The 21,636-nt window shown below is 32.1% G+C and overlaps 1 protein-coding gene and 1 pseudogene across 1 annotated transcript; one reads left to right on the top strand and one right to left on the bottom strand.

Annotated features, from left to right (window-relative positions):
- Positions 1-3,807: 3,807 nt before the first annotated feature.
- On the top strand, positions 3,808-8,469 carry LOC119615227 (annotated as a pseudogene).
- Positions 8,470-11,317: 2,848 nt separating this feature from the next.
- Positions 11,318-21,386, bottom strand: LOC119615228 (serine/threonine-protein kinase 32B-like). Its single transcript, XM_037971307.1, has 5 exons — positions 21,289-21,386; positions 20,142-20,179; positions 13,612-13,737; positions 12,901-13,082; positions 11,318-12,829 (listed from the first exon to the last, which is right to left on the bottom strand). Exons 3-5 carry the CDS (start codon positions 13,670-13,672, stop codon positions 12,167-12,169), a joined length of 906 nt encoding a protein of 301 aa, XP_037827235.1. The 5' UTR covers positions 13,673-13,737; positions 20,142-20,179; positions 21,289-21,386; the 3' UTR covers positions 11,318-12,166.
- Positions 21,387-21,636: the final 250 nt, after the last annotated feature.

Below are 21,636 nucleotides of genomic sequence, written 5' to 3'. Positions count from 1 at the left end.
TTCATAGCATTTTTTAAACAGTTTTGAAATCTTTGTTGTTATTGTATTTATACGTCTCGTATACATTCTCATTTTGAATCGACATCGTCTCTATCATTTCTAATCTATTACAGTGTTTTGTTTGCTTTTTTCCCCCCATTTGTTCTCCTCTTTCATTTGCAAGTTATCAATATAAATCATACATTGATTTTTTAGTTTTTTTTCTGATTTGACAGAATTTTAGGAGAGTGTTTTCTATTTTTAAGAATTTATTATAAATTAATATAAATTTATTGTAAATTATCTTAAATGTAAATATTTAAATATTGCACTTATTCCAAAGACAGTCCATAGCAGATAGCTTCATAGTATTGCTAAGGGATATAAGGGATTTTCTTTTTCCGTTTCCCTTTTTTTTATATAAAATTTATTTTTAATTTTAAACTTAATTATTAATTATATTTTATTTATTTAGCCAGCAACCATGCCATACATTTAAACTCATATTTTAGTCATCCATCATAGATATGAATACATATTGAGTTTATTACACTTTTTCAATGACGTTATTTTATTTTTATTTTAAGACGAATGAAAAAAAAATGACATTCATTCAATATTTTGTTTGTACTATATATTTATCTCTACATCAATTCTACACATTACAATAATATAGTAGAAAACTGACTGGATATATTCATACATATAACTTTAACGAGTGTATTTTTTTGTTGCTTTTAGTTTTACACACTTTATGAATGATTTTTTATATGACGATGATGATGTGATATCATATATAATTTATTAAAATTTAAATAAAATAATGGGTTTAATTAATATAGCAGATTTTCAAGTCTTTTTTTATATAGTTTTGTCTACTTTTAATTTTTTTATAGCAGTACTACTACTGCCTCCTATGTGAAATATTTATTTGCAAAATATGATTCGGCATTTAAATGGAATCTTAATTAATAGAACGATTAACTTAATATGAAAAGAGGAGGGGTATAATAACGGCTTTCTTCCATTTATGGTTTTTTGTTATGGTGTGTCTTAAAAGTTTTTGTTTTAATTTATTTTAATATGACATGAAATTGTGTTTTTGAGTCAATGTGAGGAAGGAAGTTATTGTCAAAATCATTGAAATAAAACTGATTGATTTAAAGTTATAAAAAAAGCAAGACTAGATTACGCAGAAAAAGAAAATTGAGTACTTTTTGACAATAATAAAATAGGGCGGTCGGCAGTACGCCCAAAATAAAAAAGATAAAGATTAAAGAAAGAAAGTGGGTATGGAAGGGGAATCTAGACCTCTGTTACCTGAATAACCCAGAATATTCCTCTGATGAAACCCAAAATGTCGTCTAAGTTACACCCTGCTACATGTACCAATTTATTGTTGAATCTTTTATCTACCCATTTCAGTCTCAGACTCTATTCTAGGAGAGTTGCATCAAATATACTAATATACAAATACTGTTTCCAGTTCCTCTTCGTCTTCCACTCAACCTGCCGATCGAACCTATTACCCCTAAAGGCTCCAATTGTGCAGTAACCGGTTATTACCCCTACTAAAGACCTTATACTCTTCCTGTCCAATCCTAATAGTAGTCAGGTTGGTTTTGGATTTAACTTCGGCCATAGTGCCCTAGAAACCCCACAATCCAGCCTACTGTGTGGCAGGATCGTTTGTAGAGTTTTTCAATTTTTCGGAGATTTGTCTATAGTAATAACAAATGTTGGTTTTACCGAACCAACCCTACTATCAAGCTCTGGGTCCCAGCCCTGTCTAGCCAATTCATCTGCGATCTCGTTATCCTGTACATCACAGTGTCCCGGTATATTAATAGACAATCAATGGACTAGTCATTATACTAGACAAATCAATGTACAAGACAATGGAGTAAATCTTATATAGTTAGTAGACTAGTGAATATACTTGACAATATAGTAGATAATAGACTAGTTGATATACTAGCCCATAGGTAGAATAGTCCAGTAACCTCTGTGTAGACTAGTCCATAGACAAATCAAAGGATGAGTTAAGAAACTAATCAATAGACAAGACCATAAAACATTCAATTGATTCTTAGACTAGCCAATAAAACTAATCTATAGACTAGTCAATAGACTAGTCTGTAAACAAGTAAATGGCATAATCTATAGACTAACCAATAAACAAATCTATGAACTAGTCAATAGACAAGTCAATAAGCAGTATAATAGTCCATAGAATAGTCAATAAAGTAGTGCAAATGCTAGTCAATAAACTAGTTTATATATAATCAAGTAAAGTAATCCATAAACCATTTATACACCAGTCAATAGACAAGTCTACAAAAGAGGACAATAATTCAGTTATACTTGAATGTAAAGCCGCGGCTATACTTATGGAGTGCATTCTCTTAATATCACCCCAGTATGCCCCACCGACGGTATATAAATTTGAAAAGATCTATTAAAAAACAACTTGTCCCACTAAATGGACATGTTGTTTAGCACATTGATCTACAGTTTTCTCTTTAATAAATAATTTGTATTTATCTTTAAACTTTAACTTAAAGTCTGTGTATATCAATAACGAGTGTAATCTTAAAAATTAAAACTGTCGGAGAATTTCATTCAGAGATCGATAGTGGAATTATTTCACTTCCTTTATGCCCTTCAACTTCGTGAGAAGGTTATAGGTAGACGTTTTCATTCCGTTTTTAATTTCCACAATATATAAAATATATCAGACCAATTATGAACAATTATTCCCTGGGAGTTTGTTCCCTTTTACATGCTTTAGGTATAGGAGAGAGAACAAACTTCCAGAGAGTTTATTATTCAGAATAGCCCTGTATTTTGGATCCTTATAGATAGCGGAGTCGATTAAGCCATGTCCGACTCTCTATTAGCCTTTCTGTCTGTTGAAATCAAATATCTGAAGACCCCACATATCTTCGGGATCCAAATCTTCAATATTTCTGTCAGACATACTTTCGATAAGTTTCCTATTTAAAATCAGCAAAATCCGTCAATAAATAATTTAGATATAAATAAAGACAACCTCTGAAAATTTCAGACAACAGCAACATACAGTTGCTGTTGTTACTTATTGGAAAAGCATACGTGTGGATATACATACATATGTATGTTGGAGCTATTGCTTTGCGCATTTCGTTGGATTTTTTGTGTGTTTTTTTTCGTTTGGCTTAAGTTGTTCTTGTTATTTGTCTTGTTATTGCTAAAGTAATGGTTGAGTCGAAAAATATAAAATGAATAGTTTAAAGTTAATCACACTATGGTGAAGGGTATATAAAATTTGGCAAAGGCGAATATAGAATTCTTACTTGTTATTCTTCAGAAAGAGTAAAACGACAACCCTTCGGATATTTTTTAAAAGTAATTCCACTTTCGATTTATTTGCAAGTCTAAATGTTTGTTTTTAAAAAATATTTTTCATTTTATTATATACACACATTCATATATATCTTTGCAAAATGTATTTGTATATAAAATTACTTAATGGTTTATGAAAATGTTTTTCATTATTTCAAGACTCTCTCCAATAATTTAAATGCAAGCAAAGACCTCATATTTAATTGAATTTGTTTTTGTTATTATTGTTTACAATTTGTAAGTGATAAATAACACACATAACTATGAAATGTGCAGAATAATACAAAATATTTTAAAAATGTTTTGTTACAAGGCAAGAAAATGTAAATGTGTGAAATTGTTTCCATAAAATAGATATATATTTTAGCACTTTATATTAAACAAATCTTTTTTAAGAAAATGTAGACAAAGTAATATAAATTTTATTTATTTTTTTAATTTTAGCTCAAGCTGTTGAGCCTACCAAACGCTCATTGCGTGTGCAAACTTGGAAGAAATTGCAAGAAAACAAATTTGGTGTGCCCTTCAATGCCATCTTCAATCGCATACCCGGTTTTGTGGACAATGACAAGGCCGCCGCATTATTGGCCGAAACTGAGGAATTTAAAAATGCCAGTAAGTTGTTGTTGTTGTTTTCTTTTAAAGTAATATTTATTTGAAATAATTTATATGTAATTAATTAATATCTTTCTCACGTTAAATTTGTTTAGAGGAAATTAAGATTTTAATTGATCGCGCCTTATATGCTGCTAAATTGCAAACATTACTTGCTGGCAAGAATTTGTATTTGCCCGGTACATCCGATTCCAAGGCCTTGTACTTGAAGGTCGATGTACCAGCCGATGCTACAGAAGAACAAAAAACCGAAATTCTTAATGTTCGCAATGTTGAAAAACATCGTACGGAAATTTGTGAGTATGAATTTTACAATAAATTTTAAATCAAATTTGTTATTACCAAAAGAGGATTATTTATGAAAATTTTATTATTTACAATAATTTTTTTTCATGCAGCTTTGGAAAACAAAGTCGAATTGGACATGGTCATCATTGGTTCAGTTGTTGTTTCACGTGATGGTTATCGCATTGGTCGCGGCAACGGTTTCAATGACTTAGACATTGGTCTTCTTAAAGAGGTTGGCTCGATAACCGATAAAACCGTCATTGCCACAATGGTACATGACGCTCAGGTGGTTGATAATCTACCCATTAATCTATTCCAAAATATGATTCACCCGTTGATATGATCATCACACCCACCGAGGTTATACGCGTAGCCAAACGTTTGCCCCGTCCTGCTGGCATTTTCTGGGAATTACTCTCAGAACGTCGCCTTAAAATCATACCCGTACTCCAAGTACTCAAAGAAACTCAGGAAAAGGCCGGTAAGGTCATTGTCCTCAAAGAGGAAGACACAGACGTTGAACAGCATCAACGCCGAAACAATCGTCGTCGTTTTATGCCACGTCGTCGTTTCGGTGGCAATCGTCGTTTCCAACGTCGTGCTGTCTCGCAAAATAATGCCGATCAACAACAGGATGGCGAAAATAATGGACAACAACAGAAACGTCAAACACACAGAAGACGTTTCGTTAACCGCAGAAGACGTCCAACTAAGGTGAGTGAAACTACATATTACAATAGTAGTAAAAATACTGAAAAGTCCGCGGCTATACTTATGGAGTTAGTTTTTTTCTATAACACTCCAGTATGCCCCTCCGACGGAATATTAATTTTAAAAGGTCTATTAAAAAATAACTGTTTCAACTTGATGGACATGTTATTTAGCACATTGATCTACAGTTCTTTTTTAAATCATAAAATGTTCAATACTATTTTAAGAAGTAAATATTTTATTAATTCCGCGGCCATACTGATTGAGTGAATTTTTCTTAATATTTCTCCAGTATGCCCCACCGACGGAACAATAATTTAAAAAGATCTATTAAAGCGTAACTGATTCTATGAGATGGACATGTTATTTTGCACATTGATCTACATTTTCACTAGAGTAAAAGCTTAAGTGTAGTTATATAAAATTTTATATTTGTATAAACATAAGATCATATCCGCGGCTATACTTATGGAGTGTATTTCTTTTATATCTCTCCAGTATGCCCCTCCGACGGAATATAAATTTGTAAAGATCTATAAAAAAGTAACGGCTCCTACTAGATGGACATGTTATTTAGCACATTGATCTACAGTTTTTTAAATCATCATAGAACATGTAAAGTATTCGCTATCGAAAATGTTTAAGTGAAGTTTATGTAATATTTCACATTTGTATAAACATAAGATCAAATCCGCGGCTATACTTATGGAATTGTTTATTTTAATAACATTCCAGTATGCCTCTCCGACGGAATATAAATATGAAAAGATCTATAAAAAGTAACGGCTCCTTTTAGATGGACATGTTATTTAGCACAATGATCTACATTTTTATAATTCATCATAAAACTTGTAAAGTATTGACACTATAGAAAAAGTTTAAGTGATGTTCACTTCACATTTTTTTTGTAAACATTAGGTAAAATCCGCGGCTATACTTATGGAATGGTTTATTTTAATAACATTCCAGTATGCCCCTCCGACGGAATATAAATATGAAAAGATCTATAAAAAAGTAACGGCTCCTCTTAGATGGACATGTTATTTAGCACATTGATCTACAGTTTTATATATAAGATATTATTCTACTAAACATAGGAAAAGAATTTCATTGCAAATGTATTAAGAAGCCGCGGCTATACTTATGGAGTGCATACTTTTCATATCTCTCCAGTATGCCCCTCCGACGGAATATAAATTTGAAAAGTTCTATAAAAAAGTAACGGCTCCTACTAGATGGACATGTTATTTAGCACATTGATCTACAGTTTTATAAATCATCAAAAAACTTGTAAAGTATGGACACTATAGAAAAAGTTTAAGTGAAGTTCATTTCATATTTTTGTAAACATTATGTAAAATCCGCGGCTATACTTATGGTATGGTTTATTTTAATAACATTCCAGTATGCCCCTCCGACGGAATATAAATATGAAAAGATCTATAAAAAAGTAACGGCTCCTTTTAGATGGACATGTTATTTAGCACATTGATCTACAGTTTTATATATAAAATATTATTCTACTAAACATAGGAAAAGAATTTCATTGCAAATGTATTAAGAAGCCGCGGCTATACTTATGGAATGGTTTATTTTAATAACATTCCAGTATGTCCCACCGACGGAATATAAATATGAGATCTATAAAAAAGTAACGCCTCCTTTTAGATGGACATGTTATTATCACGTTGAGCTACAGTTTTATAAATAAAATTTGGTATATTTCAAGCAACCTTTAATAAGGAACTCAATTAGAAATACACATTGCATACATATAATGCAAAAAATTGCATACTTTTAGGCATATACGAAAATAAAATTTAATTTTAGTTAAAATGTTTTTATAATTACGATTATTTATAAAATCTTATTTACATTTTTAGTCCGAAGGCGATCAATCTGGTGTTGAATCAAAGAGTCAAGATCGTAAATCAGTTGGTGAAGGTGGCAACAGAAGACCAAAGTTACGCAAGAATCGTCCAATGCGTGATTTCTCCGTGAAACTTTCCAACATTTCACGTGATGTACGCATTAAGGATTTGAAGAGCGAATTGCGTAATCGCCAATGTAATCCCATGGCCATTACATGGAAGGGTAAGAAATTATTAAAAAAAAGTAAAATTAATTCCAAACTCCTAACAATTTTTATTTTCACAATTTTTAGGACAATACGGTCGCTGTTATTTGCATTTCGGCAATCGTAATGGTCAACCCAGCACTGAAGATGATATGAACAAAGTGCTACAGGCATTAAACGATCTCTCTTTGACTATCACACCCAGTGATAATAAGAATAATAAAACAGCTGCCACCAATGGTGAAGATGGTGGTGCTGCCGGTGATGCTGCTGGTGGCGAACAAAAACAAGATGAACAAAAAACTGAGGGCGCCACCAAACCACCCAAGGTAGTCAACTTGAAGGTAGAATTGATCAAATACAGTGACAAGGCAAACAACAATGCAGCAGCAGCTGCTGGAGCTGGTGGCGCCGTTAACGGCGGTGGAGATCCAGCTACTGGCGGTGAAGCTAGCTCAGCACGTATTGAGTCTGTCGATACCACTACGGTATAGTGTGAGATGCGGGCTGTTTTAAAACGGCTGTACTTTTGGTTTGGATATTTGGAATCGTGCATTATAGCTCTGGATGATGATTCACTGATTGTTTAGCGTTGTGTTGGTACTCTGCTCCTCTCTCAGGTGTTTCATCATTCCTAATATGTATTTTTTTCTTTTGGTCTTCATCAAACTCAAATTTTCTTTCTCACATCACTTCTATATAAATATAGTTTAAATAGTATCGTATTTTGTTTATTCTATTTCCATAAAATCTCTCCAATATTTAGTTTTTTTTTTTTTTTAATTTATCGGTTTTTGGAGTTTTCTTAAATTTAACTGAATTTTTAATTTCTTGGCAACTAGAAAACTGCGCTCGCTGCGCCGTTTGTTTTTGCTTTTTCTCAATGCATTTGTTATATAGATCTGATTTATTATTTTAATACTCCTGGGCGGTAGTTTTAAGGGGTTTCCTTTAAGATTATCTGCTGGCATATTGTTAAATATTTTATGTAATTAAATAATGTAATTTTTTTCATTGTTTTTAATATTTATATATTAATTACTCAAATCACAAATACCACTTATGCGATCTCCAAATATCCATCACCATTTATAATCGTAATTTATTTGTTTAAAAAGAAATTATTTTCTTTTTGAAAATAGTGGAGGGAAAGATTAACTGGTTGATGCAATACGCTTTTCCGACAGCTGAGCTGTCGGCTAGGTTGCGTATCTGTGTCAACTAAAGGTCTATCTTGTCTGTCCAACTCTTTATCAAGATGAAAATTATCTTTTTTATATATATATGAAATATATTTTCTCTTTAACATCAACAACAACAAAAAAATGTTTATATGAAGAATAAAAAAAAAACTACAAATGAACAAAACGTTAAAAAAAATATTGAAAAATCTTTATAAAAAAATCTACAAAAAATGAATACTGAACTAACAAATAAATAATCATGTTTAAAAACAAAATAAAAAAAGGAAACATGTCTTGTATGTTACAACAACATTTAGCATTTTTTTTATTTAATTTCTTTATGATTTTTTTTTTCGCTATGCAATTTGTAATATTTTCTATTCTTTTTTTAATTTTCTTTAAACACAAATATTTTAAATGTTTTCGTTTTTCATTTTATTTACAACCAGAAAACGCAAGAAAATAAAAGAAAAAAGTATAACAAATAAAATACTAAATTTACTTTCCTTTTTTATACAATGAAATTAAAATTAATAATAATAAAAACAAATTGAAATAAAAACAGAAATAAAATCTTGTGAAATTTGAATTAAAAGCCTATAACAACAACAAGAACAAAACGAAATATATTGAAACATTTTTTGAAAAATAATTAAAAGTGTTGGTACTTTTTTCATCTTTGAGGACTGGGAGATATTTGCTGGACTAACTCTACAGAGTTAACAATTTCCTCGAGATAGACTTCTTATAAAAATGTTTACAATTACTAGCTGTTTACCTTTTTTTAATAAAAAGAAACTATTTTAAATTTTAGCTTTAAAACATTAAGTTTTATTGAAATCTATAATTTAATTTGAATCATTAATTTCATTTTGATTTCTGGCTTAACTTAGATGTGGTTCTATACATTTATTAAAAAATAGTGTTTTATTTTATTTATTTGTAATTGCTACAGATTACAGTGACAAATCTTAACTTATTTATAAAATTTAATACATTTACAAATCTTATTTATTTATAATGCTGGTGTAATAAGTTAACAATTTTGATTTTTACAATTAATATATTAACACATTCTTAAACCCGTTATCAAGATTTCGATTAACTACTCTGGTCAGAAACAATTACGAAAAATTCTTTAAACAAAAATTTACAAAAATATTTAAAAAGTATTAATAATAAAATTTTCATTTGTTTTCTAAACCTAAGTTAAGTTTAGATGTTAGATTCTATGGCTGAGTTAACTAATGTTAATTAGTTTGTTAGAGAATCTTAAGATATAATTTTAGCTTGGGCTTGTGCTGAGTGTTGTTAGACGGACAAAAATATTGGTTATAAAGCTCTATCTGTCTCTAACTATAACCAATCGACTCAGAATCAGATGTCAGTATATAGTCTAGTCCATAGTCTAGACTATAGACTAGACTATAGTCTAGTCTATAGTCTAGTCTATAGTCTGTCTATAGCTAGTCTATAGTCTAGTCTATAGGTCTGTCTATAGTCTAGTCTATAGTCTAGTCTATAGTCTAGTCTATAGTCTAGTACTATAGTCTAGTCTATAGTCTAGTCTATAGTCAGCTATAGTCTAGTCTATAGTCTAGTCTATAGTCTAGTCTATAGTCTAGTCTATAGTTCTAGTCTATAGTCTAGTCTATAGTCTAGTCTATAGTCTAGTCTATAGTCTAGTCTATAGTCCTAGTCTATAGTCTAGTCTATAGTCTAGTCTATAGTCTAGTCTATAGTCCTAGTCTATAGTCTAGTCTATAGTCTAGTCTATAGTCTAGTCTATAGTCTAGTCTATAGTCTAGTCTATAGTCTAGTCTATAGTCTAGTCTATAGTCTAGTCTATAGTCTAGTCTATAGTCTAGTCTATAGTCTAGTCTATAGTCTAGTCTGTAGTCTAGTCTATAGTCTAGTCTATAGTCTAGTCTATAGTCTAGTCTATAGTCTAGTCTATAGGCTAGTCTATAGTCTAGTCTGTAGTCTAGTCTATAGTCTAGTCTGTAGTCTAGTCTATAGTCTAGTCTATAGTCTAGTCTATAGTCTAGTCTATAGTCTAGTCTATAGTCTAGTCTATAGTCTAGTCTATAATCTATTCGATAATCTAGTCTATAGTCTAGTCTATAATGTAGTCTATAGTCGAGTCTATAATCTATTCTAGTCTATAGTCGAGTCTATAATCTATTCTAGTCTATAGTCTAGTCTATAGTCTAGTCAATAGTCTAGTCAATAGTCTAGTCAATAGTCTAGTCTATAGTCTAGTCTATAGTCTAGTCTATAGTCTAGTCTATAATCTGGTCTAGCCTATAGTCTAGTCTATAGTCTAGTCTATAGTCTAGTCTATAGTCTAGTCTATAGTCTAGTCTATAGTCTAGTCTATAGTCTAGTCTATGGTCTAGTCTATAGTCTAGTCTAGTCTAGTCTATTCTATAGTCTAGTCTATAGTTTAGTCTATAGTCTAGTCTATAGTCTAGTCTATAGTCTAGTCTATAGTCTAGTCTATAGTCTAGTCTATAGTCTATAGTCTAGTCTATAGTCTAGTCTATAGTCTAGTCTATAGTCTAGTCTATAGTCTAGTCTATAGTCCAGTCTATAGTCTAGTCTATAGTCTAGTCTATAATCTAGTCTATAGTCTAGTCTATAATCTAGTCTAGTCTATAGTCTAGTCTGTAGTCTAGTCTATAGTCTAGTCTATAGTCTAGTCTATAGTCTAGTCTATAGTCTAGTCTATAGTCTAGTCAATAGTCTAGTCTATAGTCTAGTCTATATAGTCTAGTCTATAGTCTAGTCTATAGTCTAGTCTATAGTCTAGTCTATAGTCTAGTCTATAGTCTAGTCTATAGTCTAGTTTATAGTCTAGTCTATAGTCTAGTCTATAGTCTAGTCTATAGTCTAGTCTATAGTCTAGTTATAGTCCGGTAGTCTTGTCTATAGTCTAGTCCAGTGTCTAGTCTTTAGTCTATAGTCTGGTCTATAGTCTAGTCTATAGTCTAGTCTATAGTCTAGTCTATAGTCTAGTCTATAGTCTAGTCTATAGTCTAGTCTATAGTCTAGTCTATAGTCTAGTCTATAGTCCAGTCTATAATCCAATCTATAGCCAAATATTGATTTGTAGTGTAGTCTATAGTCTACGTATATCGTAGTTACGTTTTGTAAGTTGTTATTTTAGTGGCGGAGCGCCGAATCGAAATGCAGACTACCAATGTTGCCAATCGGTGTAAATTTCGATTCAAATGCTGAATAGGGGTGATAATTAATTTCCTTTTCTTCGAATTCTGTTATAAACATTGGGGAATTCGGAAATGTGAAGCTAATTTCTTATTTTTATTACATGTTAAAAAATAAAAATTCGTACATACACAAATATGTATGTCCGCCCCTACATAAATATTGCAAAAATTTTATTAAGTTATTATTTCTTCATTGATGAATTTGCTTAATAAATCGCATATTTATTTCAAAGTAATTGTTTAGCAACAATTTTTCTGTAACTTGATGTGAAATGCCAAAGCTCTGTACAATTTAAAAAAGTGTTGAGTTATTTAAAAATTTAATTTTATAAAATTCTTTGTTTATTTTCTAATCCCTTAAAAGTTTTATTTTTTTGAAATTTAAAAATTTGCAAATTGAAATTCAATTGATTTTTACAATGAATCACAGTTTATGAGTCTTAAATTAAAAAAAAAAAAAATAAAATAATATTAAAAAACCTTTAAAAAGGTTTATGATAGATGCTGGAAATATGTAAAATATGTATTTACAAATAGTTGTTTAAAAAAAACTATTATTTTTTGTAATTACTATTTTGATTTAGTTAATACAAGTCCTTTGCTTTGTGTGTTTAGTTTGATAATTTGAGATCTTTAACGGTTTTTTGTGAAACCTATTTCAATTAAAAAAAAAAAAAAATACTTTAGTTTTGTTCCCCTTATAAGGCTCCACTTATTTGTTGCTGAGGCGAAGGTGTACGATCTATAAATTCCATACTTTCGGGAGTTTTGGTTTTTCTCGAACCGGGTCTTTGACATTTCGAGCACATTTGTAATGTTGAACTTAGCGTGGTCAATGTTTTTGCGGAACTAAAATTGGAATTTGATTTGGTGCTGCTATTCAAACTGGAATTTGTGGCCGTTTCACTGGTACCCTGTTCTGCTATGGATGAGGTTACTTTTAGGGTCTCGAGTAGAGGGGTCTCTAATATGGGCGCTAAACTACTGACCACCGAATTGGCCATGGCCTCTTCCAATTCCTTTTCCCATTCATTTTCTTTTTTCTCCATATCTTTGCGTTTGAGTTCTTTATAACGATTGTATACTATGAACTCTTTGACGAGTGTCGTCTCTGGATCACTATCCCGTTGGGCCGAACGCTGTTTAGCCAAACGTTTCTTCTTTTTGTGTAAAGGGCGGGTTTCGACAATCATTTCTTCTAGCTCCAGGCAGGGATCACAATTTAAATGATCTTCGGGTGGCTTAAAGGGTGGTTTCGTTTTCTTTTCGAGCACATCTTTGAAATCGATGTGACGCAGTAGCGGTGTTTGTTGTAATTCGTGTTGTGAACTAATGCGACCACCTGGATGTACGCAGAGTAACTAGAAGAAGAATTTTATAATATTTTAAAAGTGAAAAATATACATAAAAAATAATGAAACTTTAAAATCACCTTCGTTATTAAATCGACAAAATTATGACTCCAGTAGCGTGGATAATGTACTGGGGCACTTAATATATGCTTCACTTCCACCAAAGCTGTATTGGAATGTACCGAAAAAGGCCGGACATTGGCACGCATTTCATATGCCACCACACCCAATGACCACCAGTCAACCGGAAACGTATAACCAGCTATAATTAAATTGATAACAAATTAAATAAATGTTGAAATAAAAGTATATCGAGGAAACTATATCCATTACTCTCTATCTTCGAAATGGGTGAAAATGAATCTTGTTTGTTTAGGGCCTTATTCATAATAATCTATCAAAGGTTTATAGACCACATTTTGTATGAAAATTTGTAGAGATATCTACTATTTAAGTACCAAAAAGTTGAAATCATAGGGTCTAGGAACTAGTGATATCGGCATTATAAACCCATACAGTTGAACATACCTGTGCTTTCAAACTATGTACTTCTAAAGAGTTTTTAAGTGAAATAAATAGTTTTTGACTTTCTTGATAAATTATGTTTTGTAAGATAAAGAGTTTTGAAAATACTCCCTCGATATGAAAGCGTAGTACTGCAAATGTCAGTTCATTTTGGTGTTTATTGGAAAACAATAATTCACTTTTAAATTAAAAAGTTCAATTTTCTTCATGTCATCGCGTATATATGTATGTGTGGTTTTTATTTATTAATTTCCTTCAACACTTACCCACTTCATCCAGTGCACACATAAAGACCTCTGGTGCCATATACGGTTTTGTACCAGACATACTACAGGCGAGGCCATCCTTTACCAGTCTTGTTGCGATATTAAAGTCAGTCAAATGTGCATGACCTGTAATAATAAATTAAAATTTTTGTTAAGCTTTTAACTTTATGTTTGCTTTCAACTATTTGTTTATAGTTTAATGTTTTTTTATAGGGTATGATTTTGTATGTGGTATTTTAGTAACTAGTTTACTTGATTATGTCGAACTTTAAATGGTGTTGGTTTAACAAACTATTCAGAAAATGAGAAAAAAAGTTAAGAGTAAATTTTTTTTAGCAAAAACTTGATAAGGACTTGTACTTACTCAAGAATTTACTTTTCAATGACTTCTACATACCGCCTGTATTGCTTTGAAGTTATCTACCCATCAAAAACTTTTCAATGACTACTACATATCGTTCTGATTACTTACATAAAAAAACTTTAATAACTTCTTATTTATAATGTCTTATATAAATTCTTTCCAATTCATTAGTCAGCTACTGCGTGAAGATATAGAAGCTGTATACGGTTTTCATCCGATTTACATTACATTTATCAAAACTAATAGTGAACGCAATGGGCATATCGTCATAGGCTATTTTTTCTTCTCAAAACCCAAACTAATTACATAACACCTTATTTTCTGTCGTAGTTCTAATTTTCAATTCTAGTAAGTACTTATATAAGTAAGTACTTGTCTCCAATGTTATCATATACATATAATGGTTTCATTTGAACATTTTTCTGCCAATGTTGTAAGATCTGACAACCGTGTATACATAGTTTAAACAGTGGTGTTGTAAGTACGACAGCGAACTAATGAACAAGAGACCCAGGTTTATATTCTGTGATGACAACCTAAACAATTTTGACTCATTTGTAAGTTCTTATTTATTAACGACCATGCGAATGTCATCACCATGCTTAAATAATGAGTAAAAATGTCAGTGTATAAGTATACTTCATTATAGTGAGAAGTGGTTTCATTAGTTTTTGAACTCATTACTTTTCAATGTAGTTTTTGCCTGTTATATTCGAATATCACGCATCTTATACATAAATATGTATGTCCCATGGACCAGTTTTTTTTTTCAAGAAATACCTCTCAAACGATGAACATGAAAAAAATATATATATTTTTTTTTCCAAAGTCCTCAGTTCTTTACCAACGATTGAAAATCTTGATCTCAGTATCAGTATCAGTGTGTTTTTCGGAATATATGTTATTAGGGACTAAGAACAATTATAGACTGAACTCTTTAGAGCTCGAGATCTTAATACTTTGATTTTAAACGATTTATAGATAATACAGCGATATTCTCTAAGAGGAATTTTATACGGGACCAATCCTTAAAGGGATTTTGATTCGTAAAAAACTTGTTCGTCTCAAATCCTTATCACACTGCATATATGTATTTTTAAAGTTAGGTAGGTGAAAGTCATATTGTGAAGGGGATTTTATATGAGGATCTGGGGTCTAATGCAGACTGTTTTTACCCATTTTCAATAACAAACTGCATTAATTGAAAATATTTGTGCAAAATATCAATAAAACTCGCGTTTAAGCTCTATTGTGTTTTCAACATGGCTAGATTGTTTAGAAATCTAAAAAGAACTATCAATATTTCGATGTGTTTTTGGATGGTGGGTGTAAAAATTCAATAAAACTTTTAAAAAATCCAAAACTTTTTAAATCTAGAAAATAAACACTCTAACCACTTAATATTATTATTCCAACTTTACAAACAGCCACATCATCGCTTTATTAAACAAATGGGTTTTCTGTCTACATAGTTGGTATTTGCTGTTTAAACTTGTACGTATGATTAATTTGTATTGCCTGTACAATGTTAATCATACGTCATGTATGACTAAATACCAGATGCTTAGTGTATTGACATTATATAAATGAAAACATAATTTATATTTTAAGTTAACACCATCACTACTACTTATGTTTCCCTCTTCTTCCCCGTCTCCCTTCCCTCACTCCTTAGCAAGTTGCATTTTTTCTCGTTGCCACAGTTAAGATTAAGTTAAATATAAATGTCATGTTCTTAGTATGACATTTTATTACCACATTCTCAAACCGAATATCTTGTAATGGAACGAGTAAATATAATAGAAATTGAGTACTTCTTAAATTTATTTTTTGCATTTATTGAATCAATGACATGATGCGTATCCTTATATGTATGTAAGTGTATGAATAAAAACAAACACTTAGGATAATACTAAAGAACACACATCCATACAAACTTACACTTTCATCTTTATATTCCTCTTTAAAAGTAACAACTTGAAAAAAAAAACAACCCACACACCAAACAGTTTTTTTTTAACACATTTATATGATTTTGATTTTTTTTAAAAGATGGTAGTACGTTAATGCTTCAAGGTTATTGGGATGATTTTGGTTTCTTTTTAAAATAAATATAATGTAAATGTTTGAATGGTGTAAAATATATGGCTGTACTACTTAGCGCTGGATATATTGTATATACATTCATACATTTATTGGTATCGATTGTTATATATAAATGTAAGTAGGAATATATCAGTTTGTATAATAACATCAATATATGTCAGTTTTAATGCAATACAATCTTGATAATGATGCTTCATTTATTATTAATGTTTATATTTTCTTTTACATTGATACTTTTAAATTTTATAGACATATTTCAAATTTCTTTGAATTTTGTTTTTTTGGAAGATTAGTAATATCGCTTTAATTTATGATACTTTTTTAAAGTATATAATAAATTTGCATTATATTTATTAGCATTTTAAAAGTTTTTTTTTATATTTTTGTATCAAAGGAATAAGAATGATGTTCACTTTCGAAATTTCTTATGAGTGTTTTACTGATCGCCTCAGGAATCGCTTCGTTCACTCATGTAAACCTTGTATCAAAGTTTAAGTTAACATTTTTTTTTAAATAATTCGTTAAAAAATCGTACATGTGACTAGACTATAGACTACACTGTAGACTATAGACTAGACTTTAGACTACACTATGGACTAGACTAGACTATAGACTAGACTAGACTCCTAGACTATAGACTAGACTAGACTAGACTAGACTATAGCTAGACTAGACTAGACTAGACTAGACTAGACTAGACTAGAACTAGACTAGACTAGACTATAGACTATAGACTAGACTATAGTCTAGACTATAGACTAGACTAGTATAGACTAGACTATAGACTAGACTATAGACTAGACTATAGACTAACTATAGACTAGACTATAGACTTGACTATAGACTAGACATAGACTAGACTATAGACTAGACTATAGACTAGACTATAGACTAGACTATAGACTAGACTATAGACTAGACTATAGACTACGAGACTATAGACTAGACTATAGACTAGACTATAGACTAGACTATAGACTAACTATAGACTAGACTATAGACTAGACTATAGACTAGACTATAGACTAGACTATAGACTAGACTATAGACTAGACTATAGACTAGACTATAGACTAGACTATAGACTAGACTATAGACTAGACTATAGACTAGACTATAGACTAGACTATAGACTAGACTAGAGACGAGACTATAGACTAGACTATAGACTAGCTATAGACTAGACTATAGACTAGACTATAGACTAGACTATAGACTAGACTATAGACTGAGACTATAGACTAGACTATAGACTAGACTAGTAGACCTAGACTATAGACTAGACTATAGACTAGACTATAGACTAGAATAGAGACCAGACTATAGACCTAGACTATAGACTAGACTATAAGATACTAACTAACTAGACTAGCGATAGACTAGACGATAGATCGAGACTATAGACTAGACTATAGACTAGACTATAGACTAGACTATAGACTAGAACTATAGACCTAGACTATATTAGACTATACAGACTATAGACTAGACTAAATAGACTAGACTATAGACTAGACTATAGACTAGACTAGACTAGACTAGACTGATAGACTAGACTAGACTAACTAGAGACTAGACTATAGACTATAACTATAGACTAGACTATAGACTAGACTATAGACTAGACTATAGACTAGACTATAGACTAGACTATAGACTAGACTATAGACTAGACTATAGACTAGACTATAGACTAGACTATAGACTAGACTATAGGACTAGACTATAGACTAGACTATAGACTAGACGATAGACTAGACATAGACTAGACTATAGACTAGACTATGACTAGACTATAGACTAGACTATAGACTAGACTATAGACTAGACTATAGACTAGACTATAGACTAGACTATAGACTATACTAAGACTAGACTATAACTAGACTATAGACTAGACTATAGACTAGACGATAGACTAGACTATAGACTAGACTATAGACTACGACTATAGACTAGACTATAGACTAGACTATAGACTAGACTATAACTACTATAGACTAGACTATAGACTAGACTATAGACGAGACTATAGACTAGACGATAGACTAGACTAGAGACTAGAACTATAGACTAGACTATAGACTAGACTATAACGAGACTTAGACTAACTATAGACTAGACTATAGACTAGACTATAGACTGACTATAGACTATAGACTAGACTATAGACTAGACTATAGACTAGACTATAGACTAGACTATAGACTAGACTATAGACTAGACTATAGACTAGACTATAGACTAGACTATAGACTAGACTATAGACTAGACTATAGACTAGACTATAGACTAGACTATAGACTAGACTATAGACTAGACTATAGACTAGACTATAGACTAGACTATAGACTAGACTATAGACTAGACTATAGACTAGACTATAGACTAGACTATAGACTAGACTATAGACTAGACTATAGACTAGACTATAGACTAGACTATAGACTAGACTATAGACTAGACTATAGACTAGACTATAGACTAGACTATAGACTAGACTATAGACTACTATAGACTAGACTATAGACTAGACTATAGACTAGACTATAGACTAGACTATAGACTAGACTATAGACTAGACTATAGACTAGACTATAGACTAGACTATAGACTAGACTATAGACTAGACTATAGACTAGACTATAGACTAGACTATAGACTAGACTATAGACTAGACTATAGACTACTATAGACTAGACTATAGACTAGACTATAGACTAGACTATAGACTAGACTATAGACTAGACTATAGGCTAGACTATAGACTAGACTATAGACTAGACTATAGACTAGACTATAGACTGGACTATAGACTAGACTATAGACTAGACTATAGACTAGACTATAGGCTAGACTATAGACTAGACTATAGACTAGACTATAGACTAGACTATAGACTAGACTATAGACTAGACTATAGACTAGACTATAGACTAGACTATAGACTAGACTATAGACTAGACTATAGACTAGACTATAGACTAGACTATAGACTAGACTATAGACTAGACTATAGACTAGACTATAGACTAGACTATAGACTAGACTATAGACTAGACTATAGACTAGACTATAGACTAGACTATAGACTAGACTATAGACTAGACTATAGACTAGACTATAGACTAGACTATAGACTAGACTATAGACTAGACTATAGACTAGACTATAGACTAGACTATAGACTAGACTATAGACTAGACTATAGACTAGACTATAGACTAGACTATAGACTAGACTATAGACTAGACTATAGACTAGACTATAGACTTACGTTTATGATTATGGGAAAGTCGTTATTAGAGTACTTACAAGTAAAATATTTTTACTATGTGGTACAGTTTTAATGTACATATAAATACTTAGAATTTTGTTCGGTCTCGACTAAAGTGTGAGTACTTGTTATAGTAAAGTTATACTTTTCATATATGTGCATATGATAAACAATGTAGAAAACAATTTTATTTTTCCACAAGAATTAAGATTAAACACTTGAACACACGAGACAGTAAATAAAAAAACAACAGACAAAAATTCAGACAAACACACCTTGTGGGTTTCAGATCCTTTTTATTTCATTTTTACATTGTACCAACATACACAATGTCAAATATGTAAACAATGTATAACAGAATTGTTTTTGGTATTTCAGGTTTTTAAGCCAAACTTTAGCTAGGGAAAAAAGCTTTTTAATGCAAAAGAGGAAAAACGTTTTTATGTGGAAACTGCCTTTTGGTGACAATGAGTTTTAATAAACCGTAAGACAGAATAATAAGAAATAGTTTAGTTCATAAAGAATTTATATGAAATCTTTTTTTTACCCTTGTTAAAAAATTCTACTTTGGAACCACAATATTGTGGCATTTTATTTAAGGGCTAAACATTAAATATTAACTTCACTATGTTGCTTGCAAGGTAAAGAAACTAATATATAGAATAATTTTACAAAGTGCTTGTTTTTATTGTAGAGTTAAAATTTTGTAAAATATCTATGTTTAAGTTATAAACATATGAATGATTAATGAAAATTATTATTATTATTTTATAAACAACTTACCAGCACCATCTAGTAGTATGTTATCTGGTTTGACGTCTCTAGACAGGAGAAAGGAAAAAATATTAGATAGCAAAGAATATTTTAATTAAAATTACGAAATTATAAATTTGTTGTTAGGAATACATCCATTATATGTAAGTATGTACCATGGTTTCAAAAAATTATGGCAAAAACTTTTTACAGACTAGACTAACAATTAAATTTACAATAACAAGTAATATAATATAATATTTTGTCGGTCATGGCATATTGTAAGATATCCTACACTTGATATAGATAGATAGACAGATAGATATATAGGTAGATAGATAGATAGATAGATAGATAGATAGATAGATAGATAGATAGATAGATAGATAGATAGATAGATAGATAGATAGTCGCTCGCTCGCTCGCTCGCTAGCTCGCTCGCTCGCTCGCTCGCTCGCTCGCTTCCTCGCTCGCTCGCTCGCTCGCTCGCTCGCTCGCTCGCTCGCTCATCGCTCGCTCGCTCGCTCGCTCGCTCGCTCGCTCGCTCGCTCTCTCGCTCGCTCGCTGCTCGATCGTCGCTCGCTCGCTCGCTCGCTCGCTCGCTCGCTCGCTCGCTCGCTCGCTCGCTCGCTCGCTCGCTCGCTGCTCGCTCCTCTCGCTCGCTCCTCGCTATCTCGCTCGCTCGCTCGCTCGCTCGCTCGCTCGCTCGCTCTCGCTCGCTCGCTCGCTCTCTCGCTCGCTCGCTCGCTCGCTCGCTCGCTCGCTCGCTCGCTCGCTCGCTCTCGCTCGCTCGCTCGCTCGCTCGCTCGCTCGCTCGCTCGCTGATCGCCTCGCTCGCTCGCTCGCTCCTCGCTCGCTCGCTCGCGCGCTCGCTCGCTCTCTCGCTCGCTCGCTCGCTCGCTCTCTCGCTCGCTCGCTCGCTCGCTCCTCGCTCGCTCGCTCGCTCGCTGCTCGCTCGCTCGCTCGCTCGCTCGCTCGCTCGCTCGCTCTCGCTCGCTCGCTCGCCTCGCTCGCTCCTTCCCCCCTCCCCCCTCCCCCCTTTCTTCCCCTCCCCTCCCTCCTTGCCCTGCTTTTCCTTTTTTCCCCGCCCTCCCTCTCCTGCCCTCCCTCTTTCCAACTAAGCCATTTACAACTACACAACTACTAAGAAATTCTATGGTACTTGAAACGAACTCACCTGTGAACAACACGTTGCGATTGTAAATAATCTAAAGCACTACCAAGTTCACAAACTAATAAGGCAACACTTTCTTCAGAAAACTCCACCTGAAAGAAAGAACAATAAAATAGTTAAAATATTTAAGTACATATTGTTGTAGTACAAGGAAGAATAATAAATTAAAGCAGCTAAAAGTAAGATTTATGGCGCCCTAAAGGAAACAGGAATACATATAAATAAGTGCCAGTTGAAAAAAAGGTAACAACAATGAACATTTTTTGTTTAAACAGAGATAAAGTATTTTAAGACTTAACATCCCATAAATGCAAAAAAATATTAAAAAATCTATATAAACCTTAATACACA

Source organism: Lucilia sericata, unplaced genomic scaffold, assembly GCF_015586225.1.
Source record: "Lucilia sericata isolate MDLA Ls3-8-SP2 unplaced genomic scaffold, ASM1558622v1 Contig004571F_arrow, whole genome shotgun sequence".
Classification (NCBI taxonomy): domain Eukaryota; kingdom Metazoa; phylum Arthropoda; class Insecta; order Diptera; family Calliphoridae; genus Lucilia; species Lucilia sericata.
The sequence above is the reverse complement of the archived record's forward strand: the minus strand, read 5'-3'. Positions and strand labels throughout refer to the sequence as shown.